The 21478-nt window shown below is 34.6% G+C and overlaps 1 protein-coding gene across 1 annotated transcript in view; it reads left to right on the top strand.

Moving 5' to 3' along the window:
• TTC6 (tetratricopeptide repeat domain 6) overlaps positions 1-21478 on the top strand; it is a 191878-nt gene that overhangs the window by 93835 nt on the left and 76565 nt on the right. Inside the window, exons 7-9 of the mRNA XM_057488491.1 lie at positions 3521-3662; positions 14932-15036; positions 19676-19765. Coding sequence (XP_057344474.1) covers positions 3521-3662; positions 14932-15036; positions 19676-19765 — 337 coding nt within the window. The remainder of the gene's footprint in view (positions 1-3520; positions 3663-14931; positions 15037-19675; positions 19766-21478) is intronic.

The raw sequence follows: 21478 nt of genomic DNA, 5'->3' as shown, positions 1-21478 counted from the left end.
CTTATAATCAGATTGTTTTAGGAGAAATTGTAATTTATCAGTGGTTCTCAAATGTCAGCATGCATCAGAATCCTCTGCAAGGGCTGGTTAAAACACAGATGGCTGGTGCCCTCCACCAGAGATTCTGATTCATCAGCTGTGATGGGGCTCAAGAATTTGCATTTCTAGCAAGTTCCTGTGTGATGTTAATGATGCTGAGGAACACCCTTCAAGAACCACTGCAGTACATCAGATAAACAAGGATTCTCAGTTCCCCAGGATAAGGTCTGGGATTGGCTTTTGTCTTGAACTTCTTGCTCAGCCAAAATTCAAGAGTACTTATTCAGTACCTACTGCACTGGCATCCATGGGAGACAGAAAATGAGTAAGAATCACTTTCTTGCCCAACCAGCCTATGATCTACTGTGAAAGAGATATACAGAATAAAATGTGGTATATTCCATAATGAAAGAGCAGATCAAATGCAGCAGGAAAATTAGGAAAGCAGAGATGAATTTTGACTGGGCAGAGGGGGATTTGTAAAGGTCTCATGGAGGGGTCAAGATTTGAAGGCCTTTTCATCATTTCATAACCACACTGTACTGTAATTTTTTTTGAGGCCCTTTTATTTTTTAGAAGTATCTTTGATATACTATCTTATGTAGGTTTCAAATGTACAACACAGTGGTTCAACAGTAATGCATGTTATTAATTCCTCACCCTCTCTAGTGCAGTCACTATCTATCAACATTGAAAGATGTTACCAGAATCACTGACTATATCCTTCACACTGTACTACTGTCCCTGTGACCAACTTATATTGTGATTGTGAATTATTGTGCCCCTTTATTCCCCTCCCCCTCCCCCCTCATCTGCCCCCACCTTTCTCCTGTGGTAGCTACTAGTCACTTCTGAGTGTCTACGAGTCTTCTTCTGTTTTGCTTCGCTTTTATATTCCACAAGTAAGTGAAATCATATGGTATTTGTTTTCCTTTGCTTGCTTATTTCACTGAGCATAATACCCTCTAGATCCATCCATTTTGTTGCAAATGACAGGATTTCCTTTCTTATTATGACTGAATAATATTCCATACACTGTACTGTAATTTGATTTGGCTGTCTTCCCTGTATTCACTGTAGTAATCTCAGCATTTAGGACACCATTTGCATAGTGAACATAGGTTGGGACAGCTGTTAGGAGAGAGAGGATTGGCAGGGTACGTGGTGCCAACACTGTGGAGGATCCTGAATGTCAGGTGCATGAGCTTGGATTTTATACTGTGTGTGTAGTCATTAAAGTATTTGGAAAGGGAGTGACTAATGACAACTCGGGCAGGGGTGTAGAGCAAAGACCGAAGGAGGGAGAGTCTGGAGAGAAGGACTGGCAAAGATGATGTCATGGGACTCAGAAGAGAGAAAATGCAGTGGACAGGAGAGACCCCTGAGGGAGAAGGGTCCAGACTAGAAATTACTGTTGGGAGTGAGGGGCAGGTTGGATCTGAGGAGATTTGCAGTGTAAACCACTGAAGTGGTTGTGTTTTCCAAAGGAGAGAACTCTGGAAAGGATTGTATCTTCTCTCTGGAAGTAAAGAACAAAACAAGAAAATCTGGAGAAAAGTTTCAAAGTTTAAGTGATTTCATCTTTGTCCTACAGGAACAGTTGCTCCCCTTGGAGCCTGTCCACTAAGGTCCCCCATGCATTTCTATGAGAACCATGCACTCTTAAAATGTCTAATGACTTTTTCATTTTCCTTCCAGCCAACCAGAATTTCTGTTTCCTTAGTACGCCTATGGAATGTGAAATGACAGTGAGATGTGAATGACTCTTACTACCTTGATTCTGGTTTAGGGCAGGAAAATATACCGTAATGCCTCATGTGGCTTCTCAGATCACCCTTCTCCCTGATCTTAGAAGTGCTTTCCTGATCTTGATGAATCTACTCTCCTGGCTCGTTATTCTAACCAATAGAATTTATCCTGTTTTTTGTTTTTCCTGGATATATCAGTCAGGATTCGGTTGCAGGAAACAGAAATATTTTAACTGTTTTAAGCAAAAAGAGATTTAGTAATGGCAATTCAAGGCATATAAATATTGTAAAAATATTGTAAAAAATGGAAATATTGTAAAAATGGGCTTTAGGCAGGGAGGGTTTCCAGAGATGACTCATACAGCAAGCTTAACTGGCTGCCCAAGGAACTGTTTCTTCCCACATAGTCAGGAAGGAGGTAAAGCTGGAAGCCAGTACTGGCAACATGACACCTTACATGCAATTCAGATGGCCATTACTGTGGCTTTGACTCTGCAGCCACACCATGTCTGATTTGCTCACTGGGAAAAAAAAGGCAGCCTACAAAAGAAAGACATGGAACACTGCTACAGAACCCAATGTTGCCATGACTGCTTGCCAGCAAAAAATATCAGAACTTTCTGCCTTCCAAATTATATGTGAGTTGGTCCTAAATCATATCTAGGATGCTGGCTGCTGGACAGTTTTACCTCTCTATCCTCCGAAGTTCAAGAAAGCACATTCAAAGGAGGATGGATTGTGCTGCGTAGCAGTGTACTATATTCACCCTGCTGGGAGTTGAACTTTATCTTCTCTTTGAATTCAAATGTTTGACTAGATGAGATAGGAAGCTTCTTTGCATGACTCTACTTTGGCACAGCCCTCTCCAGCTTACCTTTGGGTGGGCCTGTTTTTGTAAAGCTGGTATGATGGGATCTGAGGGTTTAGCAGATTGTAACTGAAGTCAGTTGTATTTGTATATGGTTAGTCTTAACATTTGGTGGCTCATAAAGTGATTGTCTGTCCATATAAGGGTATATCAAAAAGTGGGAACATGGACTCTGAATACTTCCATGTGAAATTGATATAGCTGTAGTCAGTGTGGGCCCACTTTATACTCATATTTCTTTTATAGTAAGCACAGCAATGCAAAAATTAATATATTTTCAAGTAGTCTGTCAGTCTTTAATCACATATTTTGCCTTCAAATTTAATCTCTTTGGCTCAATTAAGGCTTTTGTTTGTAAGTTTTGTACTTCATATATGTCTTAATGTGTATGTAGTTTGTAGCCTAGAAGGGTATATGTAATACCATAACAGTTTTCTGTTCATTCTGGCAAGATATGAATCAAGAAAAGAAAACTTTAATGTGAGAATGCAGTTCTGCTTAGGCTGATGTTTTGCCTCAGTCAAAGAAATGAAACCATTTCCTGTGAGCTTGAGTGAGGAACAGGTTACTGATCAAAAGGTAGAAAAGTTTTTTCCTTTTTTGTAATCAGGCTTTCATAGGCTAAATTTATTATTCTAATATAATAAAACAAAACCATCATAAAGGTTACTATTAAAATGGATTCATAATGAAACATAAATTACTTTAAAATTATTTCCTATTTTGGATCATCTGACTTCTGCGTAATCTATGTTTAGAACAGATATCAAACAATGTATTTATTTCATCAGAGACGCAAAATGAGAGCAAACGTCTTTTGCTTTATCAATAACAAAAAACAAACAGTGTTTTCATCACACTATAGAATACTTCAAGGAATTCCTGTTGCTGGTGACAAGCAAGACTATGTTGCTGTCCTTCCAACAATAGCAGGGATACCACCTGAAACGGCACAAGGAACTAGACAGCATGCTCACAAACCACGCCTACAGATACTGGGAGAGGAAGTAAGAACTTCTTTTAATAACAGTTTTCTCAATGTCACAGGTTCTCAAACTTTTTGTTTCAGAACACTTTTTATGCTCTTAAAAATTACTGAGGACCTCAATAATTATTTGGGTGGGTTATAACTATTGACATTTGTAAAAGTTGGAAATTAACACTGAAAAAATTCTAAAGGTTTATTTTTATCTATTAAAATTAATAGTCATAGAGTCATACATTACAAAGTATTTTTATGAAAAATAATTATATATCTGAAAACAAAAAATTTAATGAGAAAACTAGGGTTGCTTTATTTGTTTTGTAAATCTTCATATCTGACTTAATAGAAGATGGCTGGATTCTGATATCTTCTTCTGTATTCAGTTCTGTAGTAGATTGTTTTGGTTGAAATATATGAGGAAAACTCTGGTCTCACTCACACAGATTTGTAGTTGGAAAAAAAAGATAATTTCAATAGCCTTTTAACATAATTATTGACATTCTCTTTTGATAATATGCCAAAAATTTAATGAGAAGTAGTTTATTGTAAGTTAGCTATAAGACTTTCACTTCTGGAAAAGATGGAGCAAAAGTATTTTGACTCTTCCCTATTATTCTTGCTAAAGAAGACTGAAAAGTGGAACTGCATTCTCACATTAAAGTTTTCTTTTCTTGATTCATATCTTGCCAGAATGAACAGAAAACTGTTATGATATTACATATACCCTTCTAGGCTACAAACTACATACACATTAAGACATATATGAAGTACAAAAGCTAGTATAAGCTAGTACACTAACTAGAAATTGGACCCAAGAAATTACGTGGTGGTGAGTTAGTTTCTTGGGTTTTCTTTTTAACTTCATATATCCTAGACTTTGAGCTGAAAAAGCTGATATTTAGAAACAAAAATAGGTAAATTAAAAAAAAAAGCCCCAACAGAAACCTGCTCTCTTTAGCCAAATAACCAGGAAAAGGGAAGCCTAGCAAGACAGAAAAATTTTGGACAATAACCGCTCCATTCCAGCCAAACACCACAGCAGTTGCCCCACCCCAACCCTCCACTGCCCCCATCAGCAATGGCCTAGTGGGAAATGTAGACTGTTACTCTCGCCAGAGTATAATGAGGCACTCTAGCACCCCTGCCAGGGGGATGTCGAAGAAGGATGAGTGTGAGCTGGGACGTTCATCTCACAGGAGTGTTTAATGTTATTTCTCTTCTGTCTTGTCAGTTGAGGCCCCATGGGTGTCCTGGACTTTCCTCCCCACTGAGTAGTAATGAGCCACTCCCCTCATCCCCGTTGTATGGTACAGAGGAGGCCTCACGGAGTGTCAGCTAAAACAGAAGGTTTAAATAAGACCTTGACTTTCACAACATAACCCAAAATATCCAAATTTCAATTGAAAATAACAAATCATACCCAAAATAGGAAAATCTCAAGCTGAATGTAAAAAGATAATCAATAGATGCCAATATTGAAATGACAGTCTTGTTAGAATTATGTAACAAAGATTTTAAAGCCACATCCTAAAAATGTTTCAATGAGCAATTATAAACGTACTTGAAACAAATTTAAAGACATAAAAGATTCAGAAAGGGAACAGAACAGATTCAATGAATGCTTACCAGAATTCCAGAGGCATTTTTCACAGAAATGGAACATTCTTAAGACTTATGTGGAACCACAAAAGACCCCAAATAACCAAAGTAATCTTGGAGACATCATTCTTCCTGGTTTCAAATTATATTATAAAGCTGTAGTAATCAAATCATATGGTATTGGCATAAAAACAAACACATAGATCAATGGAGCAGAATAGAAAGCCCAGAAATAAATGTACACATATATGGTCGATTAATTTATGACAAATGAGCCAAGAATATACAATGGAGAAAGGACAGTTTCTTCAATAAATCATTGAGAAAACTGGACAGTGACATGCAAAAGAATGAAATTGGCTAGCTATTGTGCACCATATACAACAATGAACTCAACATAGGTTGATTAAAGACTTATATTGAGCCCTGAAACAACTCCTAGAAGAAAACATAGTCATAAACTCCTTGACATTGGTTTTGGCAATGATTTTTGGATTTGACACCAAAAGTACAAGCAACAAAGGCAAAAATAAACAAGTGAGACCATCAAACTAATTAGCTTCAGCACAGCAAAGGAAACCATCAACAAACTGAAAAGACAACCTACTGAATGGGAGAAAATATTGCAAATCATATATCTGATAGAGGGTTAATATCCAAAATATACAAAGAATTCATACAATTCAGGAGCCAAAAAAAAAAAAATGGCGGAGGATCTAAATAGATATTTGTCCAAAGGAGACATGCAGAAGGCCAACAGACACATGACAGACACTCAACATCACTAATCATCAGGGAAATGCAAACCAAAACCACACGAGATATCACCTCACTCCTGTATCTTACACCTGTTAGGATGGCTATTATCAAAAAGATAAGAAACAACAAGTGTTACAAGGCTGTGGAGAAAAGGGGACCCTTGTGCATTGTTGGTGGGAATGTAAATTGGTACAACCACTATGGAAAATAGTATGGGGGTTCCTCAAAAATTAAAAATAGAATTACCATATGATCCAGCAAACCTGCTCTGGATATTTATCTGAAAAGAACAAAAACATGAATTTGAAAAGATATACCCCCATGTTCATTGTAGCATTATTTATACTAGCCAAGATAAGGCAACAACCTAAGTGCCCATTGACAGATGAATGGATAAAGAAAATGTAGCATATATACATACACAGTGGAATATTATTCATCATAAAAAAGAATGAAATCTTGCCATTTGCAACATGGATGGACCTTGAGGGCATTTGCTAAGGGAAATAAATAAGTCAGAGAAAACAAATAGCATATGATCTCATGTATATGGAATCCAAAACAAAACAGCAGATAGATACAAAGAAGAAATTGTGTTTGCCCGAGGTGGGGGTTGGGAAGTGGGTGAAATGGGATGAAGGAAGGGAATAAAAAGGTACAAACTTCCAGTTATAAAATAAGTCATAGGGATGTAATGTAGAGCATGATGACTATAGTTAATACTGTGTTGCATATTTGAAAGTTGCTAAGAGAGTAGATCTTAAAAGTTCTTATCACAAGAAAAAAAAGTTCTTATTGCTGTAACTATGTATGGTGACAGATGTTAACTAGATTTATTGTGGTGAAACCTTTTTGCAATATATACAAATATTGAATCATATGTTGTACACCTGAAGTTAATATGATGTTATATGTCAGTATACCTCATTAAAAAATACACAGAAAGGAAATTGAAAATGTAGCAAAGAAACATGAAAATTTTAGATGAATAAATGTAATAACTAAAATAAAAAGCTTAGTGTAGGAGTAACAAAATAAAGTCTCAAAAGTAGGATGGAGAAGTCAGGATAGAATCATGGAACTTGAAGACAGAACCATAGAATTTATCCAGTCTGAACAACAAAGAGAAATAGACTGAGAGAAATATTAACAGTACTTTAGTGACCTGTGGGCATACAGCAAAAGATCTAACAATTGTGTTTTTGCAGTCCTGGAAGAGAAGAAAAAGAACACTGGGTGACTGAAAATGTACAAGGAGAAATAATGGTGGAAATGTCCCCAATTTAGCAAAAGAATTAAACATATTTGGGAAGCTGAGCAAACCCCAAGGAGGAAATAATCTAAAGAAATCTGTACCAAGCCATATAATAGTCAAATTTCTGAGAACTAATGACAAATTTCAGTGGTACCAAATTTCTCACCAGAAACTGTGGAGACCGGAAGTCAGTGGCAGAGCATTTTTTCAAGTGCTGAAATAAAGAACTGTGAGCCCAGAGTCCGATATTCAGAGATATTATCCTTCAGGTACAAAGGGGAATCAAGACATTTTCAGAGGAAAGGAAATTAAAGAGAATTTGTTGCCAGCTGACTAGCCCTAAAAGAATGGCTAGAGGAAGTTCTCTAAACAGCAAGAAAATGGCAGAAGAAGAAATGTTGGAATATCTACAAGGAACAAAAATGTGTAAAGCAAAAATATGGGTAGATGCAGTAGAGTTTTTTGTTTTTTGTTTTTTGTTTGTTTTTGATATCGTTAATATACAATTACATGAGCAACACTGTGGTTACTAGATTCCCCCCATTATCAAGTCCTCACCACGTATGCCTTTACACTCAGTCCATCAGCATAGTAAGATGGTATAGAATCATTACTTATCTTCTCTCTGCTATACAAATACAGTAGAGTTTCATTCTCCATTTTTATTTTCTAAATTATGTTTGTCAGTTGAAGCAAAAAAATCTTGTTAAATGTCAATATAGGAAATGTTAAGACAGTTATAAATGGGGGAAGATAAAGAGGCATAAGGGGAGGTAAGAGTAGAGACAATGCTTGAACTGGTAAAATGATGACATCAGTAGACTTTGATAAGGTACACTTATATAATGTAATTCCAAGAGCAAAACTAAAAGGCTACACAAAAAGATCTCAAAAATAAATAAAAGTGGAATTATAAAATATGGCCTAAGAACAGGAAGGCAAGAAAAAGAAAACAGAAAAGGAAAAGAAATGAGTGAGAACAAACAGAACACAAGAAAATGAAATGGCAGATCAAATTCCTAACTTAAATATAAGTTGTCTAAATATACCAATTAAGTAGCAGATTGCAAAGTGGATTAAAAAAACATGACCCAATATGTAATGTCTATAAAAACTGACTTCAAATATAATGATATAGGGAACTTGAGGGTAAAATATTAAAAAAGGTAAATCATGCATATATTAATCAAAGAAAGTCAAAGTGGCTATACTAATATCAGATAAAGTAGACTTCCAAGCAAAGAAAGTTAGAAGAGACAGAGAGGGGCCTTGTATTATGTTAGAAGTGTCAACCTACCAGGAAGACATAACAAACTTAAAAAGTAGATGTACCAAACAACAGACCTGAAAAATATGTAAAGCAAAACTGAAACAAGAAATAGGCAATTCCGTAATTATAATTGGAGACCTCAACACCCCTCTCTAATAATTGATAGAACACTTAGAACAGCATCAGCCAATAAGATCTAATTGAAATTTATAGAGCACTACACAAGAGCAGAATGCACATTCTTTTTAAGTTTCCACAGAAATATATCAAGATAGGACAAATACATAGTGGAATCAAACTAGAGATAAATAACAAAGATAACAGAAACATTTCCAAACAATTGGAATCAAAACAAAACCATTATAAGTAACCATAGGTTAAAGAGGAAGTCTCAAGGGATTAAAAAAATACATTGAAAATCAAGTGAACTGAATTAAAATGAAAATACAGCATATCAAAATTTGTGGAACATAGCTAAAGCAGTGCCAAGAGGGAAATTTATAGCACTAAATGCTTACAATAGAACAGAGAGATTACCAATCAATAATTTAAGCTCCCACCTCAAGAACCTCAAAATGAACAGCAAAATAACCCAAAACAAGCAAGGAAATGAATAATAGAAACCATAAATCAATGAAATTGAAAAAGAAAAATGATAGAGAAAATCAGTGAAGAAAGAGCTAGTTCTTTGAGAAGATCAATAAAATTGATCTCTAGCAATACTGACAAGCAAAAAAGGAGAAAAGACACAAGTTACCAATATTAGAAATGAAACAAAAGATTTCACTACAGACCCTGCAGACATCAGAAGAATAATAAAGGAATACTATGAACAACTCTACATAGATAAATTTGACAGCTTAGATGAAATGGAACAATTCCTCCATAAACTGCCACAACTCAATATGAAAAAGGTAATTTGAATAGCCCTATAATTATTAAAGAGATTGAATTCTTAATTTTAAAAACTCCCTTCTTGGACCTCTGGAAAACAGCTTGGCAGCTTTTAAAAAACTGAACATGCCACTATAAGGATGAATCCTGAGAGATTATGCTGAAAAAAACAAATTCTAAAAGATTATATATGATACGATTTCATTATTAACATTCTTGAAATGACAAAATTAAAGAAATTAACAGATTAGTCATTTCCAGGGCTTCAGGATGTGGGGGAGTGGGGATGAGTGTTCTCCTAAAGGACAACATGAAGGGTCCTTATGGTGATGGAAATGTTCTGTATCTTGATTGCCTCAGTGTCAAATGTTGTGTGTAATATTGTAACACAGTTTTCCAGAATGTTACCTTCGAGGTACACTGGGTAAATAATAAATGGGATCTCGCTGTATTATTTCTTAAAAGTGCGTCTGAATCTACAATTACCTGAAAACAAAAAGTTTAATTAAAAAATGTGGTCATTGGACTAAAAAAAAGATAAGAGAAATTAAACCTAGGTAAAAAGAGAATATTAAATGATAATTTGTACAGTTCAAAAAGTTTGTTGCAATTGAAATCTGAAACAATATCAATGAACTTTTTCATACCTAAATACATTAAAATCTATTGATTTATTTTGTACTTTGAATAGATTTTTAAAAAATTCATTTATGATTTTGTAATATATTTTTTGGTTATTTGGAAAATATTTATCAAGTTATGTAGATCTTGAAATGTTGATACATTTCACTATACATAAAATATCAAAATATCTTATTTTTAATATTATCAGAAAAATCTTTTAGCATTGAGAACCTGGCAAGCTCATAGTGAGGGACACAGATTTTCCACAATTCTAATTTTTGCTAAAAGCTTACATTTTTCATTAGCACAAATACTCTCGATTGTTTAATTTGAAATGATAGGTTTACTTCATTCATTTTCAAGAAAATCTTTGCCACACACCCAAGTCTGAATAACTGCAGTTTGATGTTTGTCCTCTCAAATAGAAATGGTGGCGAATTCAGTTCAAAACTTTTAACAACAGTACATTTGCTTTTCCTCAAAATCACCATCCTACTTCACATGGACACAGAAACACTTTATGTGTACTTCCCAGTCACATTGAATTTTAGAAAGATGTGTACTTAAAAGTTGAGATTTAATGAAATTAACAATTTCCCTGTTTCCTGGTGGGTATTTTTAAGGTGGCTTCCTTGATTCATACTTACCATCATTAGTTTTATTCAATATTTTTTTATAGCATCATTGCAAATTGCAACACAGTGGAAAAAGCAAATAGCTTCTTAGTATTATTAAGGAAATAGTTTTCAAGTGTGTAAAGGTCACGACAAGGTCTTGAGACTCTCTAGAGTCTCACGCTGCATTTTGAAAACTTTTTGCTGTGGAATTTCTATATCCTGTCAAGTTCTAGAAACCCACAACTCTTCTGTTTGACTGTTTTCTCAGGCCTGTTTAATTCTTAGCATTGCTAGGGAAACCAGTTTACCATAATGAGTGTTTCTTCACTAATTTAATTTAGTAAATTCTCTCCTGAAGGTGCTTCTGTGCTTTTCTTTGAGGGCAAAGTACTGTTGTTTAGTGATATAGTTCCCTCTCTTCCTACTTAGAGGCTTGGATCTTGCTTATCTCCAGGGGAATCCTTTTTTTATGGATGCATAAGCTGCTGGAAGTCTGTCTACTACATGGATAGAATTACTGTACTGTACTGTTATGTATTTGAATACCTGAAATCTTCCTAATTTCTAGGTGATCTTTGGAAGAAGAGTTGTCAACTGATTTTGGAAGAGTTTATTCATCCTTTAGCAACAAATTCCTGGCTCTGGGTCTCTACAGCATAAAGTGATGTAGTGTGCCTAGTGCAACAGAGGATGAGTGAGACAGAAACTTTATTTTAAATTCCTATGTTGAACCAATTAACCTGGCAACTGCAAAATCTGCTTTCACTAATTACTCTGTTGGTAGATGGGAAATATGACAAGTGTATGGACTAGTTGAAGTAATTCTCACTAGAAATAAATGTGGTCAAAACTCAGTGTCACCTTATAATCGTGAATCTTTTTTTTTACTGTGTTTGGGCCTTTGCATATTACTCTAGAAAGTCTGTGTAACACCCACACTCCAGGAGATGTCACTGTTAAGTTTTCAGAATTAATGCTGAACTAATGCTTGCAAGTTAATATTTAAAACAATTCTAGCTCTTTTTTCTGGTGAAAAATATTTTTGGGAAAAATGTATAGTCCAAATAAATATTATTGAAGGTCAGTGAAAATTATTAAAGAAAACAAAATTATCAACAATACCATGGATACAAACACCTATTATTTCAAAAATCTTACCACACTTTCTTTAAAATTTCTCATGAATGCTTAAATTTTTGCTAATTAATTTCACCCCCAACTATTTTTTAAAATTATTTTTTCTTTTATTGTGTGCTTTATTATTGTTAGTTAATTGATAATAAACTTTAATTTTTAGAATTGTTTCAGACCTACAGAAAAATAGCAAAGACAGTGTGAAAGTGCCCATACATCACTCACCCTGTTTGCCCTTTTATTAATATGATAGCAGTGGGTTAAATTGTGGCCCCCAAAAGATATGACCAAGTCCTAACCCACATTATCTGTGACCTTATTTGGAAATAGGGTCTTTGCAGATGTAATTAAGGATCTTGGGATGAGATCATTATGGATTTAGAGTTGGCCCTAAATCCGATAGGACTGGCATCCTTGTAAGAGGTGAGCACTGTGTGAACACAGACACACGGGGAAAATGACCAGGTGACCGTGGAGGCAGTGATTGGAATGGTGCTGCTGCAAACCACAAAATGTCAAGGATTGCCGACAACTGCTGGAAGCTAGGAAGAGGCAGGGAAGATTCCATCCTAGAGCCTTCAGAGGGAGCATGGACCTCCTTACACCTTGAATTTGAACTTCTAGTCTCTACAATAGTGAGATAATACATTTCTGTTATTTTTAACTACCCAGTGGTAATTTGTTACACAGCCCTGGGAAACTAATGCACCTTACAGTAGTATGATAAATTTGTTAAAATCAGTGAACTAGTATGTATACATTATTAACTAAGACCTGTACTTCCTTTGGGTTTCTGTAGTTCTTACATGATGCCCGTTTTCTGTTCTCAGATCCCACCCAGGACACCACATTTCACCTAGCTGTCACGTCTCCTCAGGCTCCTCTTGGCGATGATGGTTTCTGATACTCCTGTTTTTTGATGACCTTGATAGTTTTGGGGGGTAGTGGTCAGGTGTTCTGTAGACTGTCCCCCAGTGGGTATTTGCTTGATGTAATTTTGGGAGGAAGACCATCAAGGTAAAGTGCCATTTTCAGCACATTATATCATATTATCAACATGACTTTTCACCGTTGATGTTTAATTAACCTTGATCACCTGGCTAAGGTAGTGTTTGCCAGGTTTCTTCATTGCAGTTTCCCTTTTTTCCTCTTTCTTTGATGTGCTTTTTGAAAGGAAGTCATTATATGCAGCCCACACTTAAAGAATGTGGGGTTTTGCCTCACCTCAATGGCAGCGTATATACAAAAATTAATTTGAATTTGTCTGTGCAGGAGATTTATCTATTCTTCCCACTTATTTATTATTTATATCAGTGTGACCCATGGATATTTATGCTATACTTTGAGTTATAATCCAACACCACTTTATTATTATTACTATTTTGCTGAGATTGTTCAAGCTTTGGTCATTGAGATCTCCTTCAGTTGGCTCTTATGTGTCTTTGATGTATTCCAGCATTGTGGGACTTTTTTAAAAACACTTTCTTGATTTCTGGCAATACAAGATGCTCCAGGCTCATCTCGTATATTTCTTCCCCAGTCCATAGAATCAGTCATTTCCACAAGAAATCCTGATCGTTTAATTGGCGAAGGCAAGTAGAAACCAAGATCAGGCATTAGGTGTGCTTGTTCCTGCTGGGGCATTGTTGCTCCTAGTTGTCTCAACTGACACAGCAAGGAAATATATGGCATACTAAATCTTGTAAACACATATAATTAAAAATATTTCTATTTATAATCATCTTTGTCTAAATTAAGCAAAACATGAGTTTATACTGATGTTTTCCCAGCTCTAAATCAGTACCACATGGATCATTCTAGCTTCCTCCCCTTTCTTTGAACTTTCATTCTAACAGTGACAAACCTGGTTCCTACCATCCTCCATCCATTTACTTAATTGTTCAGTTCCAGTATAGAAGTATACATGTATAGATGTATCAGAATTATTCCTGGGGGATACAACTTTATTAACTATAGTATAGTGCTATGTAAGTTTCTTTTGCCTTTAGCTTTATATATCCTAATTTGCAAAGTTACCAAGGTCAGAACTTCCTTCCCATCCTTTTCAGTGAGCTTGTTTCATTCATTTAGATTGTTTTGTTACATTCTGTATTCCATTCTGGGATTCCTTTTGATCTTCTAAATGACTTTTTAAAATTTGCACACATTAAGGTTCACTCTTTGTGCTGTAAAGTTCAATAGGTTTTGATGAATGCATAATGTCAAATAGCCACAATTCCAATATCAGATGTAATAATTTCACCTCCCTAAAAATTCCCCTATGCCTGATCAATTTATATTTCAAAGAAGTTGGAAGAAACAAATAAACACAGAAACCAAACTAACAAATACTTGAGAACACATTACCAAGAATTTGTGTTAACATTTTCTCATACTTGTTTCAGGTTTTTTAAAATAAAATTTAAAAATAATTTAAGTCCTTTTGTACTTCTTCCTAATTCTATTTCTTGTCCTCCTGACCCAAGGGCAGTTACAATTGTGGTCTTTCTAGTCCATGATTTTATAATTTACTAGATATATTTGTGATCCTCAATAATAAATGCTATAGTTCCGTGTGTTCTAGGTACATTTATGTAAATTACACAATTTTGTATGCATCTTTCTAAAACTTGCTTATGTTACTGTCAAAACTATGATTCTAAGATCCATCTATGGTTTATAATTTTTATGCTTGATTGGCCTTATAGTGTTTAGTTATATGAATATAATACATTTATTAATGTTTCTTAACAGACATTTAGATTGGGTTTTCTTTTTATTTCATTTGCTTTGTAAACATCCTTGTACATAGCTCTTCATGCAGGTGTAAGAATTTCCTTACAGTGCAAAGCTGGAATTGAAATTGTTGGATGTGGCATGGATATTTCTGTTTTACTGGAAGTGTCCCATTTGCCTCTAGTGTGATTCTGGTAATTTTCCCACACTGTTGGAAAAACTTGCTGACTTTACATTTTTGCAAATCTGGTGGATATGAAGGTTGTCTTTCCCAGGGTTTCAGAGGCTGTGGAACCAATCATCTCACGTTGTAGGCAACTAGAAACAATTTTTACAAGAGCTTGGGTTTTTACCCTAGGGGGCATTTGTTAGTTTCTAATAGTCCTTTACATTATTTTCAAAGGTCTCTGTTTATCCAGGATTGACGAAGTTGTTTTGGAATCTAACTTCACCTAAATTCTCTGTTCCATTATCTGTCATGAAGGAAACCCTCTATCCCAAATATGAGGTAATATACTGAATAACTTTCTGTATTGTTGGCATTTAATAATTAAATTGTATAATTGCTTAGAATATTAAATGTTATTGGATACCTGTTATGTGAATTCTCAGACAACTATTGCCATAGCTAAGATGGGATGGCACTATAGACATTCTATATATACACTAATTATTGTATGTATGTGCACATATACATATATATTTACATACTTATAAGCCCATAACTATGTATATACTTATTCATGTGAACTTATATTATTATATACATTTCTAAAAACATGCTGTACATATTCATGTTACTTTAGCCAGTCAAGAAGAATATTTTGTTGTGTTTTTGTAAGGATATTTTGACTGAGGTTCCAAGATATAAAACTATTTGGGTTGTTTACAGGATCTTCATGGTATTTCCATTTCCTTTTAAAAACACATTTTTAGTTACTTTAATGTTAAAAAATGTTTAACACTACCTAATACAATTATTAATCTTTTTTCTTCTCTCCTTAAAGAGTGTTTGCTTGCTCTCATTTTATGTTATACTGATTATTTTTAAAATTGCAAAAACCAAGAGAAGAAAACCAAAATCACTTCTTCTTCTTCAAGATAACTATTGCCTACTTTTTGGTCCATTTTCTTTCATTCTTAAAAATTCTTCTTCCTCCTCTTTTTTCTTTTTCCTTTTTACCCTTTTCCTCCTTCCTTCTTAATTTTTTTCCTCTTAAAATAATCTCCTGATGAACTTCATTGTGCATAAATTTTTAATGGTATTTAGGACCAATAGCACAGAATCCTAGGCAGCTTACTAACACAAATATATCAGAAAAGGATAAGTCAAAAAAGTTAAAGAAATCATGGGGAAAGCATAAGAAGGATAATCTTGTGATAAAGTCAGTGGTAAGATTAAGGCAAAGAAATTCTATCCATATAGGCTGTTGCTTGAAAAGGGTTCAGTTTACTTCTTAGCTTCCCTGCAGTCAAGGCAGAGATGGAATCATGTTCATATTTGACTATTGGTATTAAATATTTTAGAATGTTAGTACTGAAAGATCTTTACATTTTTTGGATTATTTGATTATGCTGTATTTCTCTTAAATATGTTGCATTCTGTTAGGCAGTATTTAATTTTTATTTTTAATATATACTCATTGTGAAATACTTATATAGTGTATTTTTTTCCTTTGTTGGACTCTGCTATCAGGGTTATTCTTGCTTCATAAATTTAATTGGGTAGTGTTTCAGCTTTTTTAATAATCTGGAATTCATATAGCATAGGAATACTCTTGAAAATTTGGAAGAACTCACTGGAAACATCTGAGACATTTGGGAAGGTAACTGACAAAAAATTTTCTTTTCTAATTCTTGCGGTATTCAATGTTTACTATTTTTTCTTGAGCCAATTGGTTATAGGTAGTCTTACAGAAAACCAGTTATTCAATTGAAATATATAAATTATGTGCAGAGTTAGTATCTATTCATCGAGTTTTAATCTCCATTTCTAATGTTTCATCATTTTTTCCCATTTCTAATGATATTTTTGAGGTTTTTTCTTCCCTAGTGTAGTGTTTTTAGAAATTAGTTTAATTTTGTTGTCTTTTCTCATGTGTGTTCAGTTACAAATGGTTTAGTTTTCACTTGTCAAACTACTATACTGACACCAGCATAAAATCATCTCTTTAATTTTTTGAGGAAGATTCATGCTGCATCATCCCCTAGCTGTTAGACAGCGCTGCCAGTAAGCCTGAAAAACAAATGAGTTCAACCTCCCATCTTTGACCAAAAAACTTGGATTAATTATTAATTCAGCTTTGCCCCTCTGAATTTTTATTACTTATCTCTTTGAAAATTTTTGGTTATTGGCTTCCTGTTTTCCATAGAAGGCTGACATTTCTATTTGGGCATTTTTCTCATTTCTTGTTTTGAACATTTAACTTACCAATATTTAATGTTAATCAACAACTATTATATTCTTCCAGGAAAGTTTAATAACTTTAAAACCTCTTAATTCCAATTACTCCTTCTTGACTCAATGTATTTTTAGATCTTTTATTCAATATTCTTTATAGTTTACCTATATATTTATCTCTCTTCTCTTCTTTCTTTTTTGTAGCATCTCAGATCTTTCTTCCTGGAACTATTTTACCCTTTGCTAAAGTATATCCTTTAGAATTTGCTTTAAGAGAAGTGGGAGGTCAGCAATTAGTGAAAACTCTGGTTTTTCTTTGTTTCCGATTATCCCATTCTTGAGAGATATTTTGCCTGGGTACGATATATATTGCAGATCTTTTAGCACAGTAATTGTGTTTCACTATTTTCTGGCATTCACTATTGCTGTTGAGAAGTGAGTCTTAAGTTTGAATCCATTGAAGACAATCATTACTCCGCTTCCCCCAAACTGGCTACTATTATTTTTCTCTTTTCTTCCTTACATTCTTATTATGATGTATCTATTTGTAGATTCCTTTTATGTACCATACTTTGGAATCACTGAAGTTTTGAATCTGTGATTTGATGTCTTTCATCAGGTATGGAAAATTTTTAGTCATTATCTCTTCAAATTTTGCCTCTGTCCATTATATTTTAATCAGACAGCTACCTTTTTCTTCTCTTGATCCTGGATTCTGGATAATTTCTTCTACTCTATTTTATAGTTCAGGTTCATAAATTCTTTAGTCAGTTTTCTAGTACTGTTAAATTTGTTCACTGTATTTTTAAATTTGGTTTTGTATTTTCCTTTTTAGAATTTCTATTTGCCTCCAAATTTATTATGTTATGGTGTTCTATTTATTTGTGTACCTGTTTGTGTTTAAATGTTTGTCACTATATTTACAACATTATTTTTAGAAATATTTGAGACCTACAGTTTCTTCCTCCAGAGAAATTTTTTTTTGTCAGAACCTGGGTTATTTTCCACTTAGAAAGAACCTTAAACTAAGGTTGAGGCTTGGGTTTCTTTGGCTACCCTGGTGACAGAACCCAGTGTTAAAGTCTTCAAAAAGGTTGATTTATTTCCATTCACTCTGAATCTGAGGTGAAGCATTCCTATAGCCTGGGATACTTCTGTATTTTGTATATACACAATTGTATACATATCTATCAGGCCCCACACCTCAGGTAGATTCTGGGCTTCAATTTCTGCCATCCTTGTCCCAGGAAGTTGCCAGTCTACACCTCAGATTTGCAACTGCTTTGGCAAACATTCTGGGAAAAAAAGCATCTTTAAATATTGGGTTTACCTTTCCAGATACTTGCCTTTGTTTAGATTTTGGCCCAGTATCTCTTTATCATTTTGTTAGGGCTGATGCTTTGAAGATTATGTCTTTCATATTACATGCAGCTTACTTAGCTTTCTTAGTTGTCCTTGACAGAATTACCTAGCCTGCCATAATTTGAAGCAGAAGTGACTTTTAAGATGGCAAAACTTCCATTTTCATCTGCATTCCAGCATTTATTGCATGCCTACCAGTTTCAGCAATATTCCTTGGGTAGAGCAGCATGATTATTATATCAGATATCATATAAGCAATGCTTAGCCTCTCAAGGTACATTAGTTTGAGCATATCTTGGCAGATTCCTACAGATGAATCATTCTTTTTTTTAAAAAATACAACCACTGATAGTAAGGTCTTCTATTCTGATACTTGTAAAATATAGTATTAAGGCTTTTTGCCTCTGTTATTGTTAAAAACATTCTCTTAAATATATAATAGCTGCTATTTCATCATATTGGAGTGTTTGGTGTAAGAATATGACAAAATAGTTCCAAAATCTCTTGTGTTATCATATAGTTTGCCTTTGAAGAATAAGGGTGGCCAAGTATCTTTCTACTATGTTTAGTAATTCTTTTACCTTACATTATGCTATAGCTACTTTATGAAAATACAATAGAAGATGAACAGAAATTCAATGCTGGTGATTCCTAAATTACCTGTAGCTTTCTTGGTGATTATTACATGGTACTTTAAAAAGCTTATCTCTTTATTGAATAGTTTTTTGAATTTGAAATATTAGTTGTTTGAGACCTTAAAGTTTCAGCAAACAAAGAAGCAGCATGATTTAATTCGTCATGAATCCACTAGCCTGTCAAACATATATCTTCTGGTTGTTTCATATGCAAATCACTAATGACAAGATAGAAAAGTAGCACACTTAACAATTATAAACATGTCAGCAATTTTACACTTAAAATAATAAAATAACTTAATAGACTGAGTTCGAATCCTAAAATACTTATGGAGATTTTCATCCCAATTAGAATTTAGGATGCTTACTTGGGTTTGACAGTGAGTAATCACATATTGGCAAGAAATCCAAATGATATGTGTTATTCATAACCCTGATGCTGTTGTGCTAAATAGATCAATGCTAACCTATGAGAGCATGGGATCATTGATTGCTTCTAAGATTAGGAATACCAAAAATAATGTAGAAGTATCCATTTGGCCAAAGGCCAACACTGAAGCCAAATTGCAAGTTTTGGTCAAATACTAAGGCTATAGCTGGACTTCGATGCATCTCTGGTAAGTTTTCTACAATTCTACATTTTCCATATGCTTCTCTTTGGTTATCATATTGTACTGTGAAGTAAGAGTGATTGTAGGCTTTAAATGTATTCCACTATGTAATTTAAAATTGTTACCTGTTTATCACAGAGTGTTCAAGCAAGCAGAATTTTAATTGAGAAATATTCATCTGAAAGCAAGGGAAGTATTACTTTAGATCAGCATAGCAGATGTTCTAGGGTATGTATAATTTTTTTTCTGAATTGTGGGTTGGTTGTTTTATCTGTCTACGGCTCAGATATTACTTTTAGTAATTTTGGAAGTTATTTCTTGGTGTGTCCTCAGTCTGGGAAATGCCTCACAACATTACTGTGTTCTTGCTGAGAACACAGTTCCTCTTCTTCAGTTATGTTACCTATATGACACTCAAGAGATCAGTAGCAGGATATCTAAAATTTCTAAAATTTCTGGTTTTACACTCATTTATCACTCTTGCCTAGATCTTAAATGATCAAAGGAGCATGTTTATGCATTTTTTGAACAAATGGGTGAGTTATTTATGGCCATGAAATGAGTAAAAGTGAATTCTCCAAATGGGTATTAGACTGATGCTTATGAGGTTGTTATTACTAGAGTGTATCCAAGCAAGCTAGATAAGTAAACACAATCAGAGGGGAAAGAAATAGTGATTGAGAGATGAAAGGTATGAATTTGTTTAATGGGTTTCATAAATGTTCTGAACTTTATGGGGACAAACAGGAAACAGTTTTATTTTTCCCTCATTAGTGCCTTCAGCTCTTTATTCCCCTTGATGACATCTTGGGATGCTATGTGCCATCTAGTAGAGAGTCTTCATGCCCTGGGATAAAGCAAATCTCTATTCTAGTCAGTTAACTAGGCTAAGTATGTGTCTATGCTTCCTTCCATACCACCCATATAGTCAGGTAATGCTTTCTTTTTGGAGGGGATATTTCTATTTTATAGATATCACTTTTTTCCTATTTTCCTTATAGCACTTACTAAACATTTGTCCTTATGTATGTTTGATCTTTATATTCTTCACCAGCCTGAGTTCACATCATTTTTGTTCACTGTTTTATCCATAGCACCTAGTGGTGACCATCACATAAAAAATAGCTGGACCAATGAATGACACTTTCTGGTTTGAAAAGCCATTTGCACTTTCTAGACTATTGCAGTAGCAGTACTTACACCTGCCTGTCAGGTATTCCTATTTTTATAGCTGCTGCTTCCATCCATCCTCCCTGCTGCTCCCTGCTGTATCCTTAAAATATAGGTATGATTATTTACTTGCATGTCAACAAACTGAATAACTCCACCTACCAAATAAAGTCAGACTGTTTACCCTGACTCATAACCTGGCCTCAGCTATATTTTTTATTTTACCTCCCATTTATACATCTGCTTCCGTGTAACTTCCATACACCCTGGACTCTGTACCAGAGTCCTTTGGGACTATGATCCTCTGCACTCTGATAATTCTCTGTGCTTGTTTAGGCTGCTCCACTGACCTAGGATGTTCTCACCCCTTTTGGAATCTATGGAAATGTCACGACCTTTCCCAGGCCAGCCCGATGCTGCCTCTTCAAGCTGGTCTACCCAGGTTCCTTCCTATTCAGAACTGACCTCTCCCTCCCTCTTCTCTGTTCTCCTTACACCTGATTCATGCCATCTTCAATCACTGCCACAGATGCTTTGGATTATAGTTATTTATTTATGCCTGTTTCCACTGTTACACTGGTTGAAGATATGGAGCATGTCACTTTTTATGTGGGCCTTCTACTCTATCTAGCATAGTAGTACTTCCTAACTCTTTTACTTTAACATAACAGCTCTCATAGTAAGTAATATTTGCATGGTCCTATGGAGTTAAAGGTTGAGGTGGCTCAGGATTAGAGATGACTGTTCAGGGGACAGTAGCTGCTTCAGGTC

Source organism: Manis pentadactyla, chromosome 11 (assembly GCF_030020395.1).
Source record: "Manis pentadactyla isolate mManPen7 chromosome 11, mManPen7.hap1, whole genome shotgun sequence".
Taxonomy (NCBI): domain Eukaryota; kingdom Metazoa; phylum Chordata; class Mammalia; order Pholidota; family Manidae; genus Manis; species Manis pentadactyla.
This window is presented reverse-complemented; position numbering and strand designations above follow the sequence as displayed.